The sequence below is a fragment of the Ochotona princeps genome, chromosome X (assembly GCF_030435755.1).
Source record: "Ochotona princeps isolate mOchPri1 chromosome X, mOchPri1.hap1, whole genome shotgun sequence".
Taxonomy (NCBI): domain Eukaryota; kingdom Metazoa; phylum Chordata; class Mammalia; order Lagomorpha; family Ochotonidae; genus Ochotona; species Ochotona princeps.
Genome location: NC_080865.1, coordinates 27,619,643 through 27,640,486, shown reverse-complemented (window position 1 = coordinate 27,640,486; position 20,844 = coordinate 27,619,643). Strand labels below are relative to the sequence as shown.

General features: G+C 40.1%; 1 protein-coding gene across 7 annotated transcripts in view; it reads left to right on the top strand.

The window, feature by feature from the left end:
* The window catches only part of ZFX (zinc finger protein X-linked), a 42,270-nt gene extending 30,206 nt beyond the window's left edge, over window positions 1-12,064 (top strand). For 5 of the 7 annotated variants that reach the window (XM_058659211.1, XM_004587823.3, XM_058659215.1 and 2 more), the window contains 5 exons: window positions 3,132-3,281; window positions 3,828-3,971; window positions 4,652-4,798; window positions 5,340-5,480; window positions 6,582-12,064. In XM_058659211.1, the coding sequence (XP_058515194.1) occupies window positions 3,132-3,281; window positions 3,828-3,971; window positions 4,652-4,798; window positions 5,340-5,480; window positions 6,582-7,765 (1,766 nt within the window). In that variant the 3' untranslated portion in view covers window positions 7,766-12,064. The remainder of the gene's footprint in view (window positions 1-3,131; window positions 3,282-3,827; window positions 3,972-4,651; window positions 4,799-5,339; window positions 5,481-6,581) is intronic. The other 2 variants (XM_058659216.1, XM_058659217.1) reach the window with 2 other exon arrangements.
* The last annotated feature ends 8,780 nt before the right edge of the window (window positions 12,065-20,844 follow it).

Below are 20,844 nucleotides of genomic sequence, written 5' to 3'. Positions count from 1 at the left end.
CCATTGTAATTAAGATCTCTTTGTCCTCCTTATTACAACTATATTTGAAGAAATTCACACCTTCTATTGGTCTCTTGGTCAGTATGGACAGCCTTTCCTGACTTGTGTACCTGCTACATTTGTGCCCTGTGCTTTCCTAGAATTGCTAGAATTTCACTCCCTGGCTTCTGTAATGCCCTGCCACGAAATGTTCCAACCTTCTGTTCTCCTGGGCTTGGGGAACTCTGTATATTTTTAAAAGATATATTTATTCTTATTGGAAAGGCAGATTTACAGAGAGAAGGAGATACAGAGAGAAAGATCTTCCATCCACTGGTTCACTCCCCAAGTGGCCACAACAGTTTGAGTTGGGCCAATCCAAAGCCAGGAGCCAGGAGCTTCTTCTGGGTCTCCACACTGATGCAGGGTCCCAAGACTTTGGGTCATCCTGTACGTCTTTCCCAGGACACAGGCAGGGAACTGGATGGGAAATGGAGCAGCTGGGACACAAACTCATGCCCATATGGGATCCTGGAGCATGCAAGGCAATGCCCCTAGGCTACTGTATCAGGCCTGGCTTTCTGAACTCTTACACTGTGGTAGTTCCCAGGACTGTCCTTAGCGCACTCTCTTCATTCACACTCTATGTTCTCACTGTGGTATTAACACAAAGGTGATGGCTTCCAAATCTGTGTGCCCACCCTCAAGTCCTTTCAAACTCAAGTATTTAGCAGTTGGCTGCAAGTCTCAGTCTTTCACTGAATTATTGGTTCAATGTATATTCTGAGTGTCTGTCACCGTAATGCCATGTATCAACCAGCAATGATAGGCGTAAGAACCCAAATGGTGACAGCACAGTAAGTCATGGGGAGAACAGAGGGTTGAGTGCAGTGTGAGCAGCAAGCACTGGCACTGAGCGCTCTTGGAAATGTTGTTCTTGTGAACCTAAGATCCCTTTCCTCAGTACTAGCCCACTCGTTCACCTGAGTCAAATCCCAGGATTATCCTCGACTCCCTGATCACTTTTGGTTTCAGGTGGACCCCAAGTCCTGTCCTCACTAGTTTCAAGATGGGTTGCGAGCTCAAGCTTCGCTTCTGCTTTCTGATTCAAGACTTTGTGCCTGGTTACCTGCATTATTGCAGTAGACTTGACGTGTTCTCCTTGCTTCATGTCTTGCCACCTTTGGATCTAACACCTTGTCCTTGTCTGCTTAAAAGTCTCCCCATCACTGACAGTAGGCATTCTAAAATACCTACTCATCAGAATTCCAGGCGTAGGGACCCTTTGATAATGTCTGTGTGTGTCAGATCTCACCTCTATAGTTTCTGATTCTGTGGAACTGCTGTGCTGCAGCCAGTGTTTCTGAAGTCCTCTAACAGATTTTGACACTTGACCAGATAGAGAAATCTCTGGCCTACCAGGATGAAGTCTGAGCCTTTCTTCCTGATGTATGCATAAGGCCCTGTGTGACCTGACCTCAGCTTAGTGGTGCACCGTATTTCCTGCTATGCCCTCTGCTTTACTTAAATTTGCAGCCCAGCATTATGGAGCATTTCTACCCTTCGTGCATTTCTTGTCTCTACCTTTGTCCTTGCTGAATCCTTCACCTGAAGTAAATGCCCTTCTCATGCTCCCCATGTGAGTATGCTAGCTTCTTTTGTTTCCATGGCAGCTGTCAGAGCACACAGTGCAATATTGGTCCGTTATTTCTGCCTCCGCTTCTCTTCATGTTCCATATACATTTATTATTCAAGATTGTACTATAGAGTTTAACTGTTGTATCATCTTAGTATATACATAAGCTTTTGCTTTTTTCCCCTATAAGTGACCTTTGATTTTAATTCCCCTTAACTTTTACAAGGCAAAAATTTAATTCATCAGCAAACATATTTTTAAGTGGCATGTGTGGTTTTGAAAGTGAATATATGTTGGAATGGATGTCCATTGCAAATGTAATAGGATAGAAGGAAGATTTTTTTTTTGGTTAGGATTTATTTATTTTTATTGGAAAGATAAATATTTACAGAGAGAAGGAGAGACAGAAAGATCTTTAGTCTGCTGGTTCACCCCTCAAATGGTCGCAACGGCGGGAGCTGAGCCAATCCGAAGCCTGGAGCAAGGAGCTTCTTCCTGGTCTCCTACGCGGGTTTAGGGTCCTAAGGCTTTGGGGCATCTTTTACTGCTTTCCCAGGCCACGAACAGGGAGCTGGATGGGAAGTGGAACAGCCAGGACATGAATCCACACCCATATGGGATGCCAGCGTTTGCCAGGGTGACGATTAGCCAATTGATTTATCATGCGTGGCCTCAAAATACTTTATTTTATTTTTTTGTTAATATTTTCATGTGATTTACTTTCTGAGTCTTAATTGCAATAACAGTTTTCCTTGGCTGCTTTTACAAAGCTTTAAAAAATGTGATTTTTTTTTTTGTTGTATAGCCCCGAAGTTACTACTACTGGGAATCATTTAGTCTTTTTTTTTTTTTTTTTTAATAATATAACATAAAGAACCTTCAGTAAGAAAGGTAATAGGTAGATGAGAATATGTTTGAAATCACATATTGCTGCACTTGCCAGTAAGGACTTAGATTCACTGTTGTCATAAACTAATGTTTGTGTGTGTCTGAGGATGCATACATAGGAGTTACATATATATGGGATTATAAATTTCAGCAGAGTGGATTAGAATTGCCTCTGGCTGTCTCATTTCAATCCATACACCTTTCTGATGCTCATATTTTATCTGTAAATGTGTTTTCTAATGAAAATAGATTACATTAAATGATATTCAAGAATTTTAGTGACCATGTAGTAGTACTCCTGCAAAATTTACATGAAGATTTCCTTTAAAGGTCTTTTCAAGTAGTAGAAGAATAGTTTAGGATTGTTTTTACTTCAAGTTTGAGGAAAGACTGTGTTCTTTTGTTACTTAATATTTTTCTGGGCTACCAGAAGTTTCCTCTATTTAGTAATTTTTGCTTTAGTAACATCCCATTTTTAGAAGTCTTTATAAGTGTATTACTTTTCTATGCAAAATTATCCAATTTTACATGAATTGGCTTAGAAATTTTACTTGTAAAGGACTTTTGAAAGGAGTGACATTTTAAGTATCTACTATTATCATTTGTGATATATTTCCTGCCTGTTTAGTGGATGATGCTGGGAAAATAGAACACGATGGTTCCTCTGGAATGCCCATGGACGCAGAGTCGGAAATTGATCCTTGTAAAGTGGACGGCACTTGCCCTGAAGTCATCAAGGTGTACATTTTTAAAGCTGACCCTGGAGAGGATGACTTAGGTAATAGGAAACCTTTAGCACATTATACATCCTGATGCAAATATTTGAACCTGATTACTTTTGGGCTATTTAGATTGAGAATGCTTGAAATATTTTCTGAACATAACTTAAAAAAAAAAGAAAAAAGATGGTATGTTTGAAAGGTAGAGTGACAGAGGAAAGCCACAAAGATCCCTAGCATCCACTGGTTTACTCTCTAAATGCCTGCGACAGCCAGGGCTGGGCCAGGCTGAAGCTTTGGGAGCCCGGAGCTCCATCCAGGTTTCCCTGTGGGTAGCTGGTGCCCACACTCTGAGGACGTCTTCCATTGGTTTCCTAGGTGCATTAGCATAAGAGCTGGATTTAAAGTGGAGCAGCTGGGACTCGAACAGGTGTTCATATGGTATGCCAGCGTTGCAAGCAACTTAACCCACTGCACCACACATTGCCGGCCCTTGAAGATAACTTTAAGAAGAATTCCAATATAGTAATAAAGTATGTAAAAGGAGAAAGTCGAAATGAGGTTTTCAGATAAATTCTTGGAGCTATCTATCTTCTTCCCTATAGGTGGAACTGTAGACATTGTGGAAAGTGAGCCAGAAAATGATCATGGAGTTGAGCTACTTGATCAGAACAACAGTATTCGTGTTCCTAGGGAAAAGATGGTTTATATGACTGTCAACGACTCTCAACAAGAAGATGAAGATTTAAGTAAGTGGGTGGCATTTTTGTAGGGGAAAAAAGATTTTTACAGCTCTTTTAAAAAAAAATCGTCACTGTTTGAAGGAAATAAATAGCATTATTTTAGATATTATCATGCTGCCATGTTCTCAGGGACGTCTCGGTGACTATGTGTTTAGAATATGGCTTTAACAGCAGTTACAGTGAAAGCCAAGAAATAAATGTTCAGTCAACAAATATTTTTATGTAGTTACTACATGAAAGGTGTACTAGGTTTGTAATATTTTTCCTTTTTTTCTATTTAATCTTTTTAAAATATTTATTTTACTTAATTGAAAGGCAGAGTTACTAAGAGAGGGAGAGAGAAGTTTTCCATTTGCTGGTGCACTCCCTAAATGGCTACAATGGCTGAGGCTGGGCCAGGCTGAAGCCAGGAGCCAGCAGCTTCTGGGTCTTCCACGTGGATGCAGGGACCCAAAGACTTGAGCCCTCCTTCACTGTCTTCCCAGGTGCATTAGCAAGGAACTGGATCACAAGTGGAGCAGCCAGGACTGCTGGCGCCCGTATAGGATGCCAGTGCTGTAGACTTTGTTGTAACCCACTGCAACACCAGCCCCTTTTCTTTTTATTTATTAATTTTACATAAAAATATATTTGCTGTGATCTCTGTAAACCTGGTCACAATGATTTTTATGCTCTTCTATTTGTAGATGTTGCTGAAATTGCTGATGAAGTCTATATGGAAGTGATTGTGGGAGAGGAGGATGCTGCAGCTGCCGCTGCAGCCGTACATGAACAGCAAATAGATGACAATGAAATCAAAACCTTTATGCCAATTGCATGGGCAGCGGCTTATGGTAAGTCACAGAGCAGCTTGAAGGATTGATTGAGCTGGTCTTAGAACACTCAGTTCATGATTGGGAAACAGTTTCTGTGGTCTTAGATTTCAGAAATCTCAATACTAGTAACCTGTAAGGATTATTTGATTTGCACAAGAGCAGAAGAAGCCTATAAAAGTCTACTCTATGTCTTTGTTTGTAACAGGAATTTCCTTCATGTGTATATTATATAGAAGGAAGTACTGTGAGAAATACACAGGCTTTCAAGCTCTAAGTTTTCTTGATTATATGTGACCCATGACTTTACAGTTTTGGGAGACAATTGGAAAATCCATGGGGCAAAAATGCAAAATGTTTTTATTAGCTTTGAAAGCTAGGCATTCCCTATGATCTCACTTATATAATAAATGTGCTCATAAAACCCATTACCTAGAGTGAGAACTTTCTGTCATTCATGAGTATCATGGCTTACTTTTCATTGTTGTAATTAAGAAAAGAATTCCTAATTCTTTATAATTTATAATACTGTATAATTTTGTTTTTTAATGCGCATTGTTAGGTAATAATTCTGATGGAATTGAAAACCGGAATGGCACTGCCAGTGCCCTCTTGCACATAGATGAGTCTGCTGGCCTCGGCAGACTGGCTAAACAAAAACCAAAGAAAAGGAGAAGACCTGATTCCAGGCAGTACCAAACAGGTGAGGGCACACATGTTCCAAGGCACAGTGAGTTTTCAGATAAAACCCTAGAATGTATTCACAGGGGTGTAGCAATGGCATTTTAGGTACTAGGCCACTTGTATCTTTTGTGTATTGAATTTGAGAATATAATTTTCAGAATACAGTGATATTCATGAATGATTGCCTTAGAAAACAGAAATAGGAAATAGATCAGCTATGGATGAAGACAATTGAAAACGGGTGATTTTTATGGAAATGAAAAAAATGATATAAGCATTAGCTTATATATTTAACAAATCCAATTATGTCAGTATAAAGCAGACATAATTTACCGAGCAACAGGTTAAGTACTGCATGTAACATAATTCCTTGTCTATTTGTGTTACTGATTCGCATATTAAGAATTCATGGCTGTATTTAGTCTTTACTATAAATTAGCATAAATTGTGGTTTTTGGAATAACCAAATCAGACAGACACTTTGATTGCAGACTTTTTTTTTTCAAGATTTATTTGAAAGGTAAAGTGACTGGCACTTTGAGAGAGAAGTTCTGCCAACTGGTTCCCTGAATAGTCACAGTGGCCAGGGTGGGCTGAGCCATAGCCAGGAGCCAGGAACTCCATCATCCAAGTGTCCTGGGTGGATGGCAGGGGCCCAACCATTTGGACCATCTTCTGCTGCTTTCCCAAGCACTTTAATGGGGAACTGGATCATAAGTGGAGCAGTCATAACCCAAACTGGTGTCCATATGGGATGCTGGTGTCCCAGGTGGCAGCTTAACTTGCACCACAACACCAGCCCCGTGATTACAAATTTTATAAATAGTTGCCCACAGATTGCTAAATTGATGCAGGTTTAAATATTACTTGATAGAAGTTATATATCTACTCATTAATTTTATTAATCTGGAGGGAGCAAGTTGTTACAGTTCTACTGAATGATATTTCCAGACAGATTGCTCTTCCTGTTGGCTGTGTTTCATATGTGGAAAAATGGTAAAAGGAGTGTTAATAACAAATAGCTTAACTTAGGAATCTGGCTAATACTGTTCAGGACACTTGAAGAAATCAAAACAGTGCTTGGTTTGATCATTCATGCACCCTTTTTTTCCTTTCTTAGCAATAATTATTGGCCCTGATGGACATCCCCTGACTGTCTATCCTTGCATGATTTGTGGAAAGAAGTTTAAGTCCAGAGGTTTCTTGAAAAGGCACATGAAAAACCATCCTGAGCACCTTACCAAGAAGAAGTACCGCTGTACTGACTGTGACTACACTACCAACAAGAAGATAAGTTTACACAACCACATGGAAAGCCACAAGCTGACCAGCAAGACGGAGAAAACCATCGAATGTGATGAGTGTGGAAAGCATTTCTCTCATGCTGGGGCTTTGTTTACTCACAAAATGGTGCATAAGGAAAAAGGAGCCAACAAAATGCACAAGTGCAAATTCTGTGAATATGAGACAGCTGAACAAGGGTTATTGAATCGCCACCTTTTGGCAGTCCACAGCAAGAACTTTCCTCACATTTGTGTGGAGTGTGGTAAAGGCTTCCGTCATCCATCAGAGCTCAAAAAGCACATGCGAATCCATACTGGTGAGAAGCCGTACCAATGCCAGTACTGCGAATACAGGTCTGCAGACTCTTCCAACTTGAAAACGCATGTGAAAACTAAACATAGTAAAGAGATGCCATTCAAATGTGACATTTGTCTCCTGACATTTTCGGATACCAAAGAGGTACAGCAACATGCTCTTATCCACCAAGAAAGCAAAACACACCAGTGTTTGCATTGCGACCATAAGAGTTCGAACTCAAGTGACTTGAAACGACACATTATCTCAGTTCACACAAAGGACTACCCCCACAAGTGTGACATGTGTGATAAAGGCTTTCACCGGCCTTCAGAACTCAAGAAACACGTGGCTGCCCACAAGGGTAAAAAAATGCACCAGTGTAGACATTGTGACTTTAAGATTGCAGATCCATTTGTTCTAAGCCGCCATATTCTCTCAGTTCACACAAAGGATCTTCCGTTTAGGTGTAAGAGATGTAGAAAGGGATTTAGACAACAGAATGAGCTTAAAAAGCATATGAAGACACACAGTGGCAGGAAAGTGTATCAGTGTGAGTACTGTGAGTATAGCACTACAGACGCCTCCGGCTTTAAACGGCACGTCATTTCCATTCACACAAAAGACTATCCGCACCGATGTGAGTACTGCAAGAAAGGGTTCCGAAGACCTTCCGAGAAGAACCAGCACATTATGCGACATCATAAAGAAGTTGGCCTGCCCTGATGATACTTCTACAGAGATAATGGCCTTGAAGCTGAAAGTTAATTTTAAAGCCAATTAGTGTCGTTCACATATAATACTGTATATTGATTTACGCTGTGTACAAATAGAGTTATTGCTTCTAGTTGACTTGGTTTTTTACATTTTGTTCAGTAGTGTGTTCTGAATTCTATTCAGTTTGTTTAATAATTGGGGAAAGGCAGCAACGAACCTGTTGCTTTTAATAAAATAATCCCTGATTCTATACTGAATTTTTCTATCTTAGAAGTTTTATATTTATTTAAATATTTACCTTGCTTATCTTGATGGTACTCTTCTAAGACCATTTAATTAACTTGAGGTAACTTTAGATTGGTAATTCTGAAAGTTTTCATGTTGATTCGTTTCCCCCACCCCTTGGATTTCTCACAATGGAATTGTCAGCGGCATCTACTAATATCAATGGGAGATTTTACAGTCAGGTCTAGCTCTCATAACATGGAAATCCTTTACTTGTCTTAATATTTTCAGATCATACAGCAGTGAGGTTTCCATTTGAGCTTTTGTGTCCCTGGCTTCGCTGAGTACAGAACAGTGGCTGGGTTCGTGTTTACTTTTCATTTTGTTTAGCAGACAAAATACACTTTTGCCTTTCTTTGGACTATTTACATCTTTTGTCAGTGTAGTAAGCTTTTAGAAAACCTTTTTGAACAATTTGGCTTGCTCCTGTTGTAATTTGATTCTTCTGTCTGTGCTGCTTTGTCTTGGAATGGTTGTGTGCTATAATGAGACTTACCGAGGATTGCATTTTGGAATCTGCTAGAGGTAATTCCTGGCTCATAGAATCTTTTGCAACTTTATATATGTAAATGTACCCTGATTTATATATATACACGCATATATATATATAACACATGTATCTGTGTGTATCGCTTATTTTACATATTTAAACACACAACCCCAAGTAGTAGTTGTTTAAAATCTATAATGAAAAGTATTAAACTTACAGTAACATGGAAGATCCAGGGATGCATGAGAGAGCATTTTGTAAGTCATGCTCTTCAGAGAGACTACTCAGGTGAAGAATTAGAAGGAAAATAAGGACACTAGTATTTTTAAAGAGTAAAGGTATTTTCTTTTAAATATCTTTGGTAATTGAAAAATAGAAGTTAATACGTTTCTAGATAGAATGTTTTCGTACAATTTCAGCTCCATGCCTTTATATTTTTTTGAAAAGCTAATGAGTATCCAGCTGTAACTCCTTCAGTTCTCTCTGACAAGCTTGAGAGAGAGAATTCTGTCTCACTAAGTGAGGGAGACAGAGAGAGAGAGAGAGAGAGAGAGAGATGGCTCTATGGACCAGAGAACTGGTGCTAATTACAAGTTACACTTGGCAAATGCAGCCTGCTGTGTTTCACAGTTAAGGTTAGCAAACTTTAAACACCTTTAAAACACTCAAGTTGGCTTTGATTAGAAGATGAAGGTGGGTTTCAAGTGTATAAGGAAAGTCTGAGGCCTTATTTGGAACATCACCAAGTCTTTGACAGTTCTGTTTTTCTTTGTGAGTTGGCATCTTTAACAGATAGGCCTGAATCAGTTATAAATTTGTAGAATGATCTGTTGATTAGAATTTGGTTAAGATGAATTGGAGAACAGGATAGTTTTGGGAGGAGTCCCTTAGATTGGCTGTTGGCACACATGTGTCTGGCGCATCATGGGAGATTTAGAAATTTTCTTCCCACTTGATAGCTGCCTTGCCACCACCTCATCATGGTGCTCCATCCATTTGTGCCATTAGGCTCTTACATTACATCTTTGTCTTTGCCATCCATATTTGTATTCAAGAGATGTATTTTTAGTTAGAAATCCAAATATTTGATGTTTGGCAAGCTTCTAAAGTGCTGGATTGATTAAGTATAGTTCTAAGTCAAGTTTTTTTAGGCTGTTTATGAACTCCAGCCTAAGTGCCAGTTAAAGTCAAGGCGTTGGTTTTCCCCAGCCTATCCTATAGGGAATTCCTCTGCCTCGTTGGCCCCTATTCAAGCTTTTTTTTTTTCCTTTGAAGTAGTTAATTTACAGCTATATGAGTCATTGCCCCACATTCTTGAAAGTTCTGTTTTTTTGTGAAAACCTTTAAAATCTCCCTTAATTTTTATTTTCCCCAGAAATGATATAAAAGAAGACACTTGAAGTAGAAATTTATTAATTTTAAACATCTGTACACATTCAGAAAATGTAAATGATTGGGTCGTTTATATATTTTTAAATAAACTGAAAGATAAAGAACATAACACTTTACATACTTTATATTTCTCTTATGTAATCTGGAATCCTACCACAGTTCTTTTCTTTTTAAAGCACAACATTGAAACCTTTAAAAGGTATTTAAGGGTTTGGTCAAGTGAATATGAAATGTATCTGTCTGTATAAAGAGAAAATGAAATTGTAGTCACTGTTATGTACTGACATTAGTTACAACCTAGTTTTAATTCTTAAAACAATTTTGATTAGCAAAGCTAAAAAATGGATGTTTCAGTTAAATGTTTTAAAGAGGTACAGATTTTTACAAGGACATAATATAAGTTATTGTTCTGTAGAAATATTAAATATTGTATGACCCTCCCTCTGTATACTTTGTATAAAAAATACATAAAAAGAAAATCATATAGGGATGTGTGACATTATTGTAATTGTGTACTTGAGAATAACGTGCAAAAATAAAAATCAGATATTTTCCTGTTAATAAATGTTTAGTCTATTTGATACCAATACTAAGTTAATGCTTTTTCTTAAGAAAAAAAAAATGTACAGTTTTTGTAAACCTAATAGGCATCAAAAGCAGTGGATTATTTTCACCCCTTTTCTTAATTCCTTTTATGCAGCAGTGGAATGCAAAATGCTTGATTGCTTTGAATTTTGTGACTTGGATGCAAATACTGATAATATTTCAGTCCTGTGAATTTGCAAGTAATATTGCAGAGAAGTTAAGAGGTGATTGGTGAGTCCTTTGATGAGCATGTCCTTAACTGATTTTTTTTTCTTTTTATAAAGGATTTATTTTATTAGCATCTCCAATCCCCTAGAGATAAAATTACCCATGCATGAAGTGTTTTTGAGAGCACTTAAGAATTCATTTCCAAATCCACAGTGCACTTACTCAGAGGGGGCTGCCTCATTTCCACTGCAAAAGTCTTTCCTTGAGTTACCCCCTTGTGCCCAGTTCAGAAGGCATCAGAGGATGCTAATAGCACTAGATGATGGTGGTTGTCCTAGTAAAAATCCAAAGTTAAGTAGAAGTTATCAGGAGTCCAGATAGGTTTTCACCACTACTGATTTCAAAGATGAGATTATGTGTAGTTCGTCACCTGTAGGAACAAGTGTTTGCCTGGTGGTTGAAACAATAAGTAATCAAAATGTTAGGGAAATGACCAAGAGAATGTGGAATCATTTCATGATTAAAATTTTGGCTGGTAAATAACAGGTAATCCCTGACAGATAACGTGCTACTCTGTTTTGCTGGTAATGTCAATGTTTGTTGCCTACAAGTTTTAGGATTTCGATAAGGAAAAGCGTGACCATTCTGATATTTCAGGGCAGTAATTTTCAGTGTTGCTTGGTAGCATTGGCAGCATTGATTGCCCGGAACTTTGTTAAAGATGCAAATTCTCACCCCTGCCTAGTCTTGCTGTATTGGGAAACAAGGCATGGGGCATTACAAAATACAGGTTTTAACATGTCCTTCAAGTGATTTAATGCATGCTCAAGTTTGGAAAACACTATTTTAGAGCACTTGAGGAGCTTAAAAAGATTACTGCTGCAACATTTTGTGTGATAGACAAGAAAATCACAGAAAGAAGGAACTAGAGCAGTGAAGGTAAATAGGATGCAGACACTTCCTGCCTTGGCTTTATTTACCTTTTTTAATATGTAGCCTACCAGTCAATACGTATATCTGTCAGTGCACATGTAAATAGCCTGTACTTCCTAAAGCTTGTATGGCCTTCCATAGTCACGTTCCTCAAAGGTAAACAGAACTCGGAGAAAGATTTGGCTAGTAAAAGGAGGACTGAAAAAGACTGGTGTATTTGTGTGTGAGTGTGTAACTGGCCCAGGATTAATTCATTTCTAGAAAGCCACTTTGCCACAGTTCTACAGCTTTTTAGATAAGGTCAAAATTAAGTTTGCCCTATGAATTTTGTTTTATCTTGCTTCGTGTATATATTGTTTGGCTTTTTCATAAAAATAATTCTTGGATTTGTTATATATTGTTCCTGTTATTTTTGACATCCTTGCTATTGTAAATAAATTCCTATTTTGTTTTAAGTTACCCTAGTGGAGTGTTGGCTGTAGACAAGGCATACACACAAATGCACGCTTGCACACACAGAAATGAGGACAAATGCACACTTGCACACATAGAAATGAGGAGATTTCAGTCACAATTCCCCAGTTATTACAAGCTGGAAATGATTTACTGTTCAATAGTTCAGCACTTCTAGCAACAAGGAAAGCATCACTTTAGGGCATAGGAATAACATCTACGCTTACTTGGGTTTTAAAATAATTTTTTGATCTTCATGATGTAAAAATTCATCAAATTTGAGGCCAAAATCAAGGATTATTTTCCCCTGGTTTTGCCTATTCTGTTGGTCTGTCATGTTCCTTCTATCGCTGGTGTTGGTGAGTACAAAGGATTTGGAAGGTTAGTAGCCTGCTGATAGTGTAAAGCTACTGGGATACATTGGTATTGGATATCTTAGGAATTCTGGATGGCATTTAGTTATGTGTATTACCCAGAAATACCTGAACACATTGACTACAAAGATAAAAATCTTAAAAGTTATTTTCATTGCACAATTCCCCTCCTGTAATAGTAGTGTTCTCTTCCAATCTTACTTCCTACATGTGTTTTTATCATGTTTTGTGATCATAATATCCATACTATATAATTTTTAAATATCAAGTGTATTTCTGTATTGTTTAGTAGTCTTAGACATTCTTTTCAGTGTGTATTTTTTTTGAAAGAATATGAAAAATTTAGAATCCTACAAAAGAGAGTACCTTCCTGCCCTAACTCATTGTCCTTTTAAGATACTTCTACTTAGTTTTTACTTTTTTTAGATTGTTTTCAGTTGCAAAATACATGTTATTGTAACAAGTGTACCATACAAAGGAAGTACTAGGACAAATTTAATGATCTCACCCTTAAATTTCCTCCACACCAATACTAGTTTTGATCCGCAGTATTGATCTCATGGTTAACAGACTGCACGGCTTCCCTCTGTGCTTGGCAACCCCTGGGAGTGGATCTCACACAGTTTTCAAGCTCCTCAGGTGATGATGATGTACAGCCATGGTTGAGACCCACTCTTCTTTATTTGCATTTTATTATTGAGATAGCTACACACAATATGATCATTTTTAAAAATTTTATTTGCTCTTTTATGTCTCTTGAGTTTCTGGTTATATTCCTGTTCTCATCTTAAATGTATTTTGTTTTTGCTCATACTTTTTTTTTTTTGAAGATTTATTCACCTTTGTTGGAAAGGCAGATAGATCTACAGAGAGGAGAAACAGAAAGATCCTCTCTCCACTGGTTCACTCCCCAAATGGCTGCAATGGCCGGAGCTGAGCCAATCCAGAGCCAGGAGCCAGGAGCTTCTTCCAGGTCTCCCACACGGGTGCAGGGTCCCAAGGCTTTGGGCCGTCCTCGACTGCTTTCCCAGGCCCCAAGCAGGGAGCTGGATGGGAAGTGGAGCTGCCGGGATTAGAACCAGCACCCATATGGGATCTTGGCACGTGCAAGGCCAGCATTTAGCCACTGGGCCATTGTGTCAGGCCCCGCTCATACTTTTTATTTTTAAAAAATATTTATTTTAGTTGGAAAGGCAGAGTATCAAAAAGAGCCAGAAATACCTTCCATCTGCTGGTTCACTCCCTACATGGCTGCAATGACGAGCTGAGCTGGTCTGAAGCCAAGGGCCAGGAGCTTTAAGGTCTCTTTTGCAGGTGCAGGATCCCAAGTCTTTGGAGTGTCCTCTACTGCCTTCCCAGGCCACAAGCAGGCAGCTGGATTGGAAGTGGAGCAGCTGGGATTAGAAACATTGCCCATAAGGGATACTAATACTTGGAGGCCGAGGATTAGTCAATTGAGCCATCATGCTGGTCCCTTTTATTACTATTTCTTTTTTTAAAATTAGTCTCATATTTTTATGATGTATTTTTATTGGAAAGGTGTCCATGTGGCCTCCTCGTGCGTGCAAGGTGAGGACTTTAGCCAATAGGCTACTACACCAGGCCCGGTCTCATGTTTCTCTAAATAGGTTTTTGGAAGTTTAGCTATTTTATAGGCATTATCAAAGAAATTACTCCTAATTTTGTTTGTTGTCATTTTTTATTTCCATTCGAATTTTTTGTTAGTTTTTCTAATCTGGTTTATTAATACTTGGCATATTTTTGTTTCTTTTTAAAGGAAATATTTGAAAGCTGTACATTTTCTCTGGTATGCAACTTTAACTCTGTCCCATTGCTTAATGAATTGTTCTCTTCCGTAACTCTTTAGGTAGTTTTACATTCCAGTTTTAACTTTCTCTTTGCAGTAGTGTTTAACTTCCAAGTATAAGTATTGTTTATTTAGTATTGATTTCTAGTTTCATTAGTTTGGTTTTCAAAGTATTGCCTTGTATAACCTCTAATTTCTTGGATTCTTTAAAGGCTTTCTTTATGAGTGTGAAATGATGAGCTTTCTAAAAATAAAATAGACAAAGTTGATGTTGATAATATCATTCAGATATTTTGTATCATTATTTTTTGGACCACATTAATTTTTTAGACTATCTGAATTTTTGAACTTTGAGAAAAAGTATTAAAGTATCCCACCATAAATTTGTTTCATCCAGTTTACTTATATCTAAAGTTTTTCTTTGTGAATGTTGTTTCTATAGTTTTTGTTACATAGATGTTTGACAAATCTTTATGATTATACCTTATACAAAACATTCATTTTTATCCTCTGTAACGTATTTGATTTTGAATTCTGCGTTGTGTGGTGTGTTTTCTCTATTTCAACAATGCTTTTTTACAAGTTTTCAGTCATGTTTCCATAACTAGACATGAATATACACTGCAGTATTGCTGCTGTTTCTTCCCCATTTCATCACTCCCCATTTGATACCTTTGTGTTGAATAAATTGTCACTCCATTTATACCTCATGTTTGTTGGCTGTATCTGATGTGTGCGTATATATTTTTTCTGAGGCCTCGATTATCCCAAACTTCTGTTACATTTGCCTTGACAATTGAGATCTTCATTGGAAAGTAAGTACTTTTGGGCATAGTCTGTTTTCTTTGACATTTACAGATGCTTTTTGAGAGTTTTTCAGTTTGGGAGTTTCGAGAAGTCTTACACTAGTGTGTTTTAACCCTTTGTGTATGTTGCCTCTACTTTTGTTTCCTGAAGCTGATCATTTTTTTTTTTTTTTTGGTTTTTAAAATTAAGAAAGCTCAGTAGGGTATACCTATGTATCTATGTGTATGTATTATTTTAATCCTTTCTGGAATCTTATTCCTTTTTTTTTTTTCTGATGTCTCCAGCTGAAGGAAATTTTTTGTTAAAAAATGTTAAGAAGGTTTTGTTTATTTATTTGGAAGACAAAGTTACAGAGGAGTAGAGAGAGAGAGAGAGAGACCTTCCATCTGCTAGTTCACTCCCCAAATGATCACAATGGCCAGAGCTGGGTCGTTATGAATCCAAGAGCCGGGAGCTTCATCTGGGTTAGCCACATGGGTGTAGGAATCCAAGGACTTGGGCCATCCTCAGCTGTTTTTCCAGGGAGCTAGATGGGAAGTGGAGTAGCTGGGACACGAACCAGCAGCCACGTGGATGCCAGTGCCACACCTGGCAGCTTAACCTATTACACCACAATGCCGGCCCCAGAAATTTTCTTTCTTCATGTATGTAATTGTTACTTCTCTTACATTATACTTCATTGGACATTGTTACTATACATGTACAGTCCTTGGATTTGTTTTTGTCGCAAAATGGTACCCTAGCTAGCTTGTGATCATTATTATATGGAAAAGTTTACTGTTAAAATCCAATGCTTCTGTATTATTTTTCCCCAGTGGAAGAAACCAGCCAGTTTCATTTCACAGAATAGCAGCATTGAGTATCCCTTTTGCTTCAAATTTAGATACAAGTCAAGGAACATGTGAGAAGTGTTAGTGCTTACAGCTAGTGTTCTTCCTCAGGCATTTTATATATATATATATATATATATATATATATATATATATATATATTTTTTTTTTTCCATTGGAAAGGTGGATGTACAGACAAAACAAGACAAAGATTTTGCATTCGCTGGTTCACTCCCAAAATGGCCACATCGGTAGGAGCTGAGTTGGGAGCTTCTTCCCAGTCTCCCATGTGGGCACAGCAGTCCTAAGGCCTTGGACCGTCCTCCACTGCTTTCCCAGGCCACAAGCAGGGAGCTGGATGGGAAGTAGAACAGATAGCACATGAACTGGCACCCATGTGAGAAGCTGGTGCTTGGAGGTGTAGGATTAGCCAGCTGAGTTATCCCGCCAGCCCTGTATAAATACTGTTAAGCTAATGAAAGTGATAGTGTTGGGCCCAGTGTAGTAGCTTAGTAGTTAAAGTCCTCATCTTGCACGTGCAGGAATCCCATATTGGCACCAATTTGTAACCTGGCAGCCCTGCTTCCCATCCGGCTCCCTGCCTGTGGCCTGGGAAAGCAGTAGAGGATGGCCCAAAGCCTTGGGACTCTGCATCTGTTTGGGAAAATCGGAAGAGGTTCCAGACTCCTGGCCTCAGACTGGCTCAGCTCCAGTCATTGCAGCCACTTGGGGAGTGAATCAGCAGATGGAAGATCTTCCTCTCTGTTTCTCCTCCTCTCTGTTTGACTTTCCAATAAAAATAAGTAAATAGAAAAAAAAAATAAGAAAAGAAAGTGAGAGTGTTGTTATAGCAGACAGGGGTTTTTTGTTGTTGTTGTTATTTTATTTGAAAGTTAGAATTAGAAACAGATTTCTTTCATTTGCTGGTTCTCTCCCTAAATGGCTGTTATTGCCAGAGCTGGGCTGGTCCAAAGCCAGGAGCCAGGAGCTTCTTTTGATCTCCCACATGTGTGAGGTGCCCAAGGTGGTGAGCCTTCCTCCAGTGCTTTCCCAGGTCACAAGCAGGGAGCTGGAAGGGAAGTGGAGCAGCTGGACTTGAATTGGCAACCAAATGGGATGCTGGCGCCACAGGTGAAGGATGAGCCGTTATGCCATTGTGTTCATCCCAAACTTCACCCACATCTCTTTTCTCACCTTTGCTCAGATTCAACATATAATACCAAGCTCTATTACAAAATTTGTATTCTTCATCAGTTAAATTGGGAAACCTTGAGTTTTGGTGAGAATTTATAGCAATGTATGAGAATTCCCATTACTACATGTTCTCACCAAATAATACAAATTTTACCAGTATTGTATTGGTAAAATAGTATTTCATTAGAGCTAAATATTTCAAGATTTTTTTGACAGCTATTGGAAATGGTGTTGTTGTCTTGATATTTTTACACATAATTTGCTATTGGTGTATAACAACACTAATGACTTTTGTATGTTGACTTTGTAGCCTTCAACTTTGCTGAATTTCTTTGTCCTAATAGTTTTTAGATAGAGTATTTGGAATTTTTCCTTTTTAAAAAGATTTATTTATTTGTATTGGAAAGGCAGATTTTACAGAGAAAAGGAAAGAGAGATCTTCCATCTGCTGGTTCACTTCTCAAGTGGTCACAATGACCGGAGGGAGCTGAGCCAATCTGAAGTCAGGAGCCAGGGACCAGGAGGACGTGGGTGCAGGTCCCAAGACTTTCGGCTGTCTTCTACTGCTTTCCCAGGCCACAAGCAGGGAGCTGGAAGGGAAGTGGAGCAGCTGGGACATGAACTGGCACCCATATGAGATGCCTGTGCTTAGAGGTGGAGGATTAGTCAGTTAAGGCAATGTTTCAGCCCCATGGGGATTTTTTTTTTTTAAGATTTATTTTATTTTCATTACAAAGTCAGATATACTGAGAGGAGGAGAGATAGAGAGGAAGTGGAGCTGCCGGGATTAGAACCAGCGGCCATATGGGATCAAGGCGAGGGCCTTAGCCACCAGGCCACGCTGCCGAGCCCCCCATGGGGATTTTATACACACACACACATCATCATCATCATCATCATCATCATCATCATCATCATGTTATTTGCAGTAGTTATTTCCAACTTGGATGCTCTGTTTTTCTATTACTAAATTGCTCTCTCTATAAATTCTAGTACTGTCTTGAATAAAAATACAACTGGGCATCCTTGTCTTGTTCCAGGTCTTGGTGAGAAAGCTTTATCTTTACTCCATTCAATGTGATGTTAGCTTTAATTAATACATCCTTAATTATAAGTAATATCAAGGAGCCTATGTTGTGGCACAGCAGGTGAAGCCATTGCCTATGATGCTAGCATCCCACATGGGCACCAGCTTGTGTCCTGGCTGCTCTACTTCCAATTCAGATCACATAGGAAATCTTGGTTCCTGTCCTAGGCCTATCCAAGCCCCAAACCTAGTGTCCGTTTAGGAAGTGAACTAGAGGATGCAAGTCCTTTTTCTGTGTTTCTCCCTCTCTGTATAACTCTTTCAAGTAAATATATCTTTCTCTTTAAAAAATCATGAAAATATTTTCACATATTTCATGATTATTCATATTTTCTCTTTGGTGACATGATCAAGCAGGATTTTGCCCATTTTTTCCATCTAATTAATTAATTAAAAAGGTTTATTTTTGTTGGAAAATCAGATACACAGAGAGGAGGAGAGACAGAGAGGAAAATCTTCCATCCAATGGTTCACTCCCCAAGTGGCTGCAACAGCCGGAGCTGTGCGTGTCTGAAACCAGGAGCCAGTAGCTCTTCCAATTCTCCCATGTGGGTGCAGGGTCCCAAGGCCGTGAACCATGCTTGAATGCTTTCCCAGGCCACAAGCAGGGAGCTGGATGGGAAACAGGGTGACTGGGATTAGAACTGGTGCCAGTATGGGATCTGAGGGAGTACAAAGTGAGGACTTCAGCCACTAGACTACCCTGCAGGGCCTCATTTAATTTTATTTTTGGTGTTGTTTCATAGTTGGCAAGAATGCAGGCCCATGAGGACCACTGAATAGGGTGGGGAGGGTCAAGATAGGGGCGAGGGTAGATGGGACAAATGCTTCCAATTTTCCCTTTTTTCTTTCCTTTTATCCTTTATTGGGGAGAAAGGAGGGAGGGAGAGTAGGCTGCTCCCAGCTGCCTAGGGATGGGAATGTCCACTTAATATCATCTTAGAAACCCTAGCATGGAGAAGAATGTTCTGAGGGTATTGCTTGAGTGGTCCCAATAGTTCCGAGACACTGTTGGTTTTGTTGCTCCAAGGTTGAGAAAATCCTTTCAAGGTCCACAGGCTGACAGAGTTCACCCCAGTACATCCACTCACCCAGACACTTGCTGCCAAAGCTCAACCAGGAGAGTTGTCCAACCCATTCTGTGCTCCATCTTCTGACATGGCACTCACCATCCTCCGCAGGCCCAAATGAGCTGGCCATCATGTCCCCCATATGCACCTGGGCATGCTGCCCACTGCACAGGCATCAGGTGTCAAGGAGGCCCAGTCCCAGCACATGCATTCGAACTCCAGCGGTTCAGTTGGGGAGTCGCCCAAGACACCTCATCTAGGGTGACCCCTGACCTGATTCTTGCCTGTGCCAGCCAGTACAGGGTCTGGTTCAGTCTGCCATCCATATCAACCTATGCACATCCTGGTGATTATAGTTGCCTGATCAGTTCTGTATCCAGCTCCACATCCCATGTAGACAGATACTGTGACCCAGCCCGACCCAGCCTGCCACAGACCTGATCTTTACACACACCAGTGGGACCTGTAGCCTAGATGGGGTGACCTCCAGTAACCCCCACCAGGCCCACCTCCAGCCCCAGTTCCTGTGCATGCTGGTATATACACCAGACTAGTCATGTCCGTGCTGTGTCCCAATCAAGCTCTTGTGTATACCTATGGGTATTGCAGCTTAGCTCATCCCGCCATACCACACACCAGTCCATACGTATGCTGATAGATACTGTCACCTTGTCCTCCCCCAACCCTGGCTCTCATGTACACCAGCAGGAGCTACAACCCAGCAGAGGACTGCCCACAGTTTCCCTGCTAGGCCCACTCTCAGTCCCAACTTTCACTGGTGGGTGCTGCCTAGGCCTGCCAAGCCTGCCCCCATCCCCAGTTCTCATTCAAACTGGTGGATGTGATAGCATATTCTGGCATGGCCCATACCCTGCCTTGGCTCCTGTGATGCTAGTGTGCTACAGTCTGGCCCAACCTTGCCTAATCCACCCCCCAAGCCAGCTCATACACCTGCTGACAAGTGAAGCAGTCTTGCCTAGTTTGGCCCATACCCAGCCCTGACTCATGTGCTCACCAGCAAGAGTGATGGCCCACCAGGGGAGTTCCCCAAGTTCGCCCACCAGGTCCACTCCCAGATCTGGGTTTCATGAGTGCCAGTGGTTGCTAAACCCCCTACCCAGTACATTTTGCCTCCCGCCCCCCTCCCTAGTCTCAGCCTTTGTATGCTGGTGTATATTGTGGCCTGGCCCTCCCCACATCCTATTCTTGGGTGTGCCTTTGGGTGCTGCAGCCTGAACCAGCCTGGCCCGTTTCCAACCCCAGTACCCATGAATGTCAGTAATTTCCATGGTTATACCTTGCCCATCATCACCCCCAGCCCTTGGGCAAACAAGCAGGTAATGCAATTTTACAGGGGTGAGCCCACAAATCCACCAGACCTGCCCCCAGACCATTTTCTCTTGTATGCCAGTTAATGTCTTGGCCCAGCCTGACGTGGCCCACCACCTGCCCTGACACTGACTGGCAGGCCCTCCAAGGTGTGGATTTTTTTTTATTAATTATTATGCATTATGTGACAGTTTCATAGGCTCTGGGAATCCCCCCACCCCTCCCCACGCCCCTCCCCCCTGGTGGATTCCTCCACCTTGATGCAGTATTACAGTTCAAATTCC